Raw genomic sequence first — 7,627 nt, 5'->3', positions numbered from 1 at the left:
GAGATTAAATGGAAAGCAAAAGATTCCTAAAATCAGATATGAAAAATTAGTTTGTATTATACCGAGAGCCTATGACTTGAATCCCGAAGTATAAAATGCAGTATTGGCTATTTCCTTCTAAGGCGATATTACTGGCGTCTCCTTCTAACTTGGGTGTGGCCCGCAGAGCTGGATAAAATTCCAGAGCGGAGAGGTCAGAGATTGGGGCTGGCTCCACCTAGCACTGGCCGGGCCTGCTGGGGTGGGGGTGGTAGGTAGGAGCCTAGTAAGGGACCTAGCAAGGAGCCTAGTAAAGCTGTGCGCGTGCCCACGGCTGAGGGTGCGAGTCTAACTGGAGGGGCGTGCAGCAAGCTGGGAGGAAGACAAGAGGCAAGGACAGGACGCCCTCAGCCCCATCCCGGCCAGAACTGCGGCGCCTGGGTGTCAGGATTGGGAGAGGGGCCAGGGAATGGGACGTGGAGAAGTGGGCGATAGGACCTGGCGGGAGCTTCCTTGGCGGGGAAGGGAACCGGGCGGGAGGATTGGAGGAAGGGAGGGAGAAAAAGGGAAGGTGATGGGGAGCGGGCGTCGGCACTCGCCGCGCCGCAAGAGTTGCCGGGCTCTGGAGAACCGGACCTGGACTCTATAAAAGGAGCCCATCCACTCTGCCACTCACACGCTCCTCCCGGACTGGCGTACGCCGCATCCCTCCAGCTCCCCTAGACACCTGCCCGTTCCCCGCGAGCCGTGCCCGGTCCCCCAGACCCGTGCGCCCAGCGGCATGGCTCCAAGCGGTGCCCGTGGGACCGAGGTGGCGGCGGCGGCGCGGTGCGAGCAGCCGCAGCCCCAGCCCCCGAGTCCCTCTTCTCGCGGCCGCCTCTTCGCGGGGCAGCTCGCAGGAGTGGCCAGCGCGTGAAAAGAAGGGAGGGTAGAGCTCCCGCGCGAGGCGCGGCGCACCGCGGCTCCCAGATTTCACCCCACCCAGCTCTGGCGGCCGCGGCCGCCGCAGGAAACTGCCCCAGCCTGGGGAGGAGGGCGGGAATGCAAGATCAGGACTCCTCGCTGGCCTGCAAGATTTGGTCTCTACAGCTAGGAAACTCCTGTGGGCCGAGTCTGCGGATCCAGGAGCGCCCGGTTTAGGAGACACTCAGCCCCGAGCAATTGGGGTAAGAGATTCCACCTGGCCGCTGTTCCCTCCTCAAAACAACGCCCTCCTCCTCTAGACGCCGGGTGGGGGTCGGAGCGCAGCGGAGCTCCGTGGACCAGTCCTTAGTAACGCTGGGCTAAGACGGGACATAGAGGGGAGCAGCCGGAGACGCGGCGACAGCGCCGGGCGCACTGGAAGTGCAGGGGACGCGCCCGCTGGCCTCGGCTGCCTCGCCCTTGACCTCTAGTTTCATCTGGCAACCTGGGTGGAGGAGTAATTGAGGAACCCAAGGAACTGACTAGCCACCAGGGGACGAGACCGTGGTCTCCTCCGCGGACCTTTCGTCCTCTTCCTCGTCCGCTCCATGCTCAAGAGCTGCGCTCGAGAGCCGGGGCGAGGAGAGACATGGAGGAAGCGGGCGCTCAGTGCGCCCCGCCGCTGTCCGCGAGCTCCCAGACAGAGCTTTCTGAGGCCAACCTTTCCGCCGCTCCCTCCCACAACTGCAGCGCCGAGGGCTACATTTACCAGGACTCCATCTCCTTGCCTTGGAAAGTAGTACTGGTCATGCTGCTGGCGCTCTTCACCTTGGCCACCACGCTCTCCAATGCGTTTGTGATCGCCACTGTGTACCGGACGCGGAAGCTGCATACCCCCGCCAACTACCTGATCGCCTCCCTGGCGGTCACCGACCTGCTCGTATCCATCCTGGTGATGCCCATCAGCACCATGTACACGGTCACGGGCCGCTGGACGCTGGGCCAGGTGGTCTGCGACTTCTGGCTGTCGTCGGACATCACCTGTTGCACTGCTTCCATCTTGCACCTCTGTGTCATCGCCCTGGACCGCTACTGGGCCATCACGGACGCCGTGGAGTACTCAGCTAAAAGGACTCCCAAGAGGGCGGCGGTCATGATCGCGCTGGTGTGGGTCTTCTCCATCTCCATCTCGCTGCCGCCCTTCTTCTGGCGTCAGGCCAAAGCCGAGGAGGAGGTGTCGGACTGCGTGGTGAACACGGATCACATCCTCTACACTGTCTACTCCACGGTGGGCGCTTTCTACTTCCCCACCCTGCTCCTCATCGCCCTCTATGGCCGTATCTATGTGGAAGCCCGCTCCCGGATTTTGAAACAGACGCCCAACAGAACCGGCAAGCGTCTGACCCGAGCCCAGCTGATTACCGACTCCCCCGGGTCCACGTCTTCGGTCACCTCCATTAATTCGCGGGCTCCAGATGTACCCAACGAATCGGGGTCTCCTGTGTACGTGAACCAAGTCAAAGTGCGAGTCTCCGACGCCCTCCTGGAGAAGAAGAAACTCATGGCCGCTAGGGAGCGCAAAGCCACGAAAACCCTAGGGATCATTTTGGGAGCGTTCATTGTGTGTTGGCTGCCCTTCTTCATCATCTCGCTGGTGATGCCTATCTGCAAGGATGTCTGCTGGTTCCACCTGGCCATCTTTGACTTCTTCACTTGGCTGGGCTATCTCAACTCCCTCATCAACCCCATCATCTATACCATGTCCAACGAGGACTTCAAACAAGCGTTCCATAAACTGATACGCTTTAAGTGCACAAGTTGACTTGTCAATTGCAGTGGGGTCGCCTAAGCGGCCTTTGGGGGACCATGTTGTGTCTGGTTCCACAGGTAGGTCGACTCTTCTTTCACTGTTACTGGGTCGGAGTGAGGCTCACTCTTCTGAGCAAGGGCAATGGATCCTGAGAAGCCAGGACAGCTCTGAGAAAGCTCTGAAGGAGAACTGTTCAAACTAAGGATAGAGCTTCCCGGCTGGGGAGGAGGCTAACTTCCTCCCCTCAAACTCCAGTTTCAGCACTGACCCTGCCACCGCCCATTGCAAGGAGGGTGGCAACTTTTAGAAAATCAATGATGGAAAAGGGATGCCTGCCTTGCTTTGGTATCGTGGATGATGCCCTCTAGAACCAGACGTACATGTAGTTCTTGTCTGGAGCCTGAGACAGATCTACATACAGCCTGGCAGTACTTGACCTAGACACTAATACCCTGTGTTTTGGGGAGCACTTTGTGTTACAGCTTTTGTTTAAGAACAGTTACTTTGGCATCCTTCAGTCTTCATTCAGTTTTATTTAAGCTTGGTTGGAGAAACTTGTGGATTTGGTACTTCAAACCCTACATGTGGCTTGGATGGCACAGAGAAACCTTGAAGAGTTAAGAGCAAAATTTTGATGTTAAGATCTCTATTTTTATTATAATTGAAACTTTATGGGGTGGTGGGGGGGTGGAAATGGGAGATGAGGAGCATTAAACTGAAAACCAACACCTATGATTGTTTGTTTTCAGCACATTTGTAATTTTTTAATTCCTATGTAGTGATTGTCAAACCTCATTCGTTACCAACTCAAACAAAACATTATGTGTGCTAGTGCCAAAGTCTGCAGATTGCTTTCTTTTTCCTAATTTCATGTAGCTGTCATTTTACACATTTAAATCCCCAGAAATGGGGGATATGATGGGTAACTCAACCCAAGCTGCTGCTCTATTTCTTATTAATGCCACTGATGAAACTGATGCGTAGGGGATATATAAGTTCCTCTCAAGAAAAGTAATTTTAATCCCAATTGAGTGAGCTATGAAGGAGACGGATGAGATGGGAATGGTTCTTATACAATTAAGGAATGGGTGGCAATAGGAGGATGTATATTTTGACTTGTAAAAAAATCTTAAATGCATGAGACTTTTTTCTGATAGTCATTTGCACTCTCCTTCCCATCTGCAATTCCTTTGTGTGCTAACATATAAAGAAACCAAGAGAACTAGCTCCTTTCTCCAAAAATCTTCAAAATAGTAAAACTCCTAAAAACTATGTTAAAGATAAAAACCTGTTTCTTTTCTCTTGCTATTGAAGTTTGAGCAGGAACAAAGATTATTGGAAAATGACATGCAGAGACTTTCAAAAAGTTTAGAGAAGCTAAAATTGAGCCTGTTTCCTTGTAACTCATGGAACCAAACCTCAGACATACTGGGCAACCAGGAAACTAAGAAGTTTTTGGACCTTAGAAATTTGTCATTGACCTGACACCTCAATGAATATACTATCAGTGATACTTTAAATTTATTTCTCTTTTTGTTAAATTTCAAAATTACGTAGTTATCTCAAATTTACTCTGAGGACTCCCCAACACAGGGCAAGATTACACACTAAAAGATGAAAAATGCATGATCTAAATAAAACAGAGTAGCCCCAAAGGGTTACCTGCATGGAAAATGAATGTGTCTGTGGAACATTTATTATGCCAAAGAAGATTCACACTCCGTCCTTTAGAGAGCTTTTTGCAGTTGATACCTTTTGTCTGCAGAAGCAAGTTGTCTTTGTAAAATGGATTCACTCCCTGCTTGAAGCTCCCCACCCAGTCCAGACTGTCAGACAATAGATGTATTGAGCTGAAGTACACTGCTTCCCTGCTGTGCAGACCTTTCCTCTGGCATACTGACTCTTGAAAATATCCTATTTAAAGATTCACACGTAAACTAAGTACAAAAGAAAATTTTGATCAACACTGACACCTGTCACTGGCGTAAGAGAAAATTATAGGCCTTAGATAATCCTATATTTCTGTTGTATCCCCTCATCTCTCTGTTTGTTTTTTGTGGCACTTCTCCTATGGAGAAATCTAGCTCACTACTGAGAGGACTGTGCACAGAGCACAGTATTTATTTTTATGTTATTAATATATTTGTCTTTTTGTTAAGGCTTTTTCTTGGGCCTAAGAAGAAATTAAACCAACTTCTAGGAGGCTGAGAGGGCAAAATTAATTGAAACCAATCACCACTTACAAATAATTTCTTTGTAGGACATCTGCAATCTTTGTGTCCTCATATTAACAAAACAGGGTCAATTTAGTTAAACGGGTTGTTTGCCATTTATAGATGACCTACCTAAATTTTTGCTTGACTGTTTGGCTGAACTGACTGGATTGGGGGCATACTGTATGAAGTAGAAGCTTGCAAACCTTTGTAGTTATAAGCGATCTAGACTCCTCATCCAGCACTGCCCATGATTATGCAAAGTGCATTATTCATCCCAGGGGTATATAGTTAAGACTGTGAAATGCCTTTTCAGTCACTGCTGCCTGTAGCATAGTTTGTTTCATAAATTAGATATATGGCTTTTTTTTGCAGAATGTTATATGGGAGATGGAAATATTTAACTGACATAGAAATGAAAATATATTTTCATTGGCTGTTGTAACAAATAACATTTTCCATATTGTTGGCTTGCACAAATTTTCACACAAATATATGAATGTCTACTCATCCCCAAATGCAAATATTGTCTTGTGTTTCTAGGAATTTTAGAGTTTCCTTTTTAAAAATGGACACTGCACCTATGAATGAACGGTTATTGACTTCAAGTTTCCTACAGAACAATCTTCTTCACTCTTCCTCTCTATCATCTTATGTTTATCTTCTTGAACCAGGAAACCCTGAGTGGACGGTAATTCACTGAAGCAGCAAAATCTCAGATTATGTGTATTTGATGGAGTTGCTGTGATTGCAAATTGCCTTTTCCACCTTTCAAAAAATGTGTAATTGAAAATGCAATTTAGGAAAATAATGAAATAAAAGTCCTTTTATTTGTGTGTTCTAAAAAGCATCGGGTAGTAATTCTATTATTATGGAAAGATGGGTTCATTGGATTCTGGGTTGCATTTAGGAGTTTGAGCCTTCAAGAAAGAATAATTATATCTCTTAATTATTAATTATTAGTCTAATAATTAAATGATAATAATTAATAACTGTGGTGGGCTGCAAGTACTGCCACTATTTGGGGGATTTAGTTTACATCTAGAAAAATAATTTAAAAGGAATTAGACATAGTCTGCAAAGAGATCAAGTCAGTTCCACTATCCCAGGAGTCTAGGCTGGGGAGTGAGATTCCAAGGCACTACATGGTGCTTGAAATACAGAAAGAGGAAAATGAGGAGCTGAGTTAGAAGCAGGCTTGGAGGATACCTAAGGGGAGGAGAGCAACCTCTCTGAACACTGGAGAAGTAGGCAGAAAAAGTAGCTTTTGGAATCAGAAAGTTCTAGGTTTGAATTGCAAATAGAGCATGTTATTGCTGTGTGGCTCTCCTCAAGTGCAGCCTACTTGAAATTTGTTGCAAAGGCTTAGAGCCTATACTCATAAAGCACTTAAGATCCCTGATACTTTTTATCTCTCAGCAGATGATACTTTCTCTTTAGCTGTGATTTTGTCACTGCCTTCTTTGTGGATGCAGGGCACCAGTAAGCAGAGAAAAACTTGAGGGCTGTTTGAGAGAGGTTGCTCTGGGGAAGATCAAACTAGCCCAAATGGGAGAAACGTGGCTAAACTAGAAGTGACTGAGGCTTGGAGACTTTCACACTGACCGCCTGGGCTGGCAACACACAGCCAACAAGCCAAAAGAGGGCCGGAAAAAACGGTTTGCTGTGGCTCTGGTGGCCAAGAGGAAATTGCCAAATATTTCATTTCCTGTAGTATCCTCTCAGTCATTTTTAAACTCTCTTTCCTTTTTCCTATCTAGAGATTTCCAGTTGTTTCCCAGAGTTCAAAGGCTCTCACCATATCCACATCTTTTCTCACTCTCATTTTCCACCTCTCTGCTTTTTTCTTTCCTATGCAAAGCCATGATAACCAATAATAACGTGTTGATCTCATATGGTTCTTATTTTAGCTGTGGATAGGTTGCCCAGGGTTTTTACATTACATCAAAGGAAATTTTTGACCTAAGCTAATGGGCAAAACTTTTCAACTTGGGGCATCTACTGGAGTTTTCAGATGAGAAGAGGCTAGTAGGAGAAGGGTGCAGGAAGTGAAGCTTCCAAACCTTTTCTCAAAGCCTGTGCTTGAACAGTCCACGAGGGGGCAGGGTGCCTCTGAGCTGTGCAGAGGATGCAGGTGCTCACCACTCACAATCTGACTTCCTCTTCCTGGACCCTGCAAAGGGTATTAACTTCTCTAGGCTCAATGAACATGAAGATCCACAAGCCAAGGGAAAAGGGGTTTTTCATTTATTTAAAATAGCAGCTTTTTCAGAACTGCAAGTTCAGGCAGAGGATCCTCAAAATAAAACTAAAGTTCTTCTTATTTTTGCAAACTTATTTTCTTATTCTTCTCTTGCCCTGGAATAAGGCTAAAATCTTAACGTTTTAAAACATTGTGACCTTTGATTAATGTGGCATTGGATGAAGTCAGATATTAGAATACAAAGACTTTATATTCAAAATAGAGGAAGCTAATTATTTAAACTTGTCTTTCACCGTTATGATTTTTCTCATGACTGTGGTTTTCTTTTCAAAATGCCATTGGCTTGAGGTTAATATATCCATAGTTCAAAGGTAGAACACTGCCATTTACCGTTTAAAGAGAGGATTGCCTTTTTTTCCCACAGAAGTAAGGTGTGTTTATATGTCAGTTTCTCCCAGAAGGCAGACTTTCAAATCTGTGTGATTTTGGCATTTACTTTAAAAACAGGCATATATAAAT

General features: G+C 46.7%; 1 protein-coding gene across 1 annotated transcript; it reads left to right on the top strand.

Moving 5' to 3' along the window:
• The first annotated feature begins 215 nt into the window (after positions 1-215).
• On the top strand, positions 216-5,702 carry HTR1B (5-hydroxytryptamine receptor 1B). The gene has a single exon (XM_057740166.1). It carries the CDS (start codon positions 1,532-1,534, stop codon positions 2,702-2,704), a length of 1,173 nt encoding a protein of 390 aa, XP_057596149.1. The 5' UTR covers positions 216-1,531; the 3' UTR covers positions 2,705-5,702.
• Positions 5,703-7,627: the final 1,925 nt, after the last annotated feature.

Source organism: Hippopotamus amphibius, chromosome 6 (genome assembly GCF_030028045.1).
Source record: "Hippopotamus amphibius kiboko isolate mHipAmp2 chromosome 6, mHipAmp2.hap2, whole genome shotgun sequence".
Lineage (NCBI taxonomy): Eukaryota > Metazoa > Chordata > Mammalia > Artiodactyla > Hippopotamidae > Hippopotamus > Hippopotamus amphibius.
Note: the sequence above shows the minus strand (reverse complement) of the source record. Positions and strands in the feature narration are given on the sequence as shown.

Bases quoted from the DNA above. Each gene is read 5' to 3' on its own strand.
- HTR1B (XM_057740166.1), top strand. From the start codon at position 1,532: ATGGAGGAAGCGGGCGCTCAGTGCGCCCCGCCGCTGTCCGCGAGCTCC.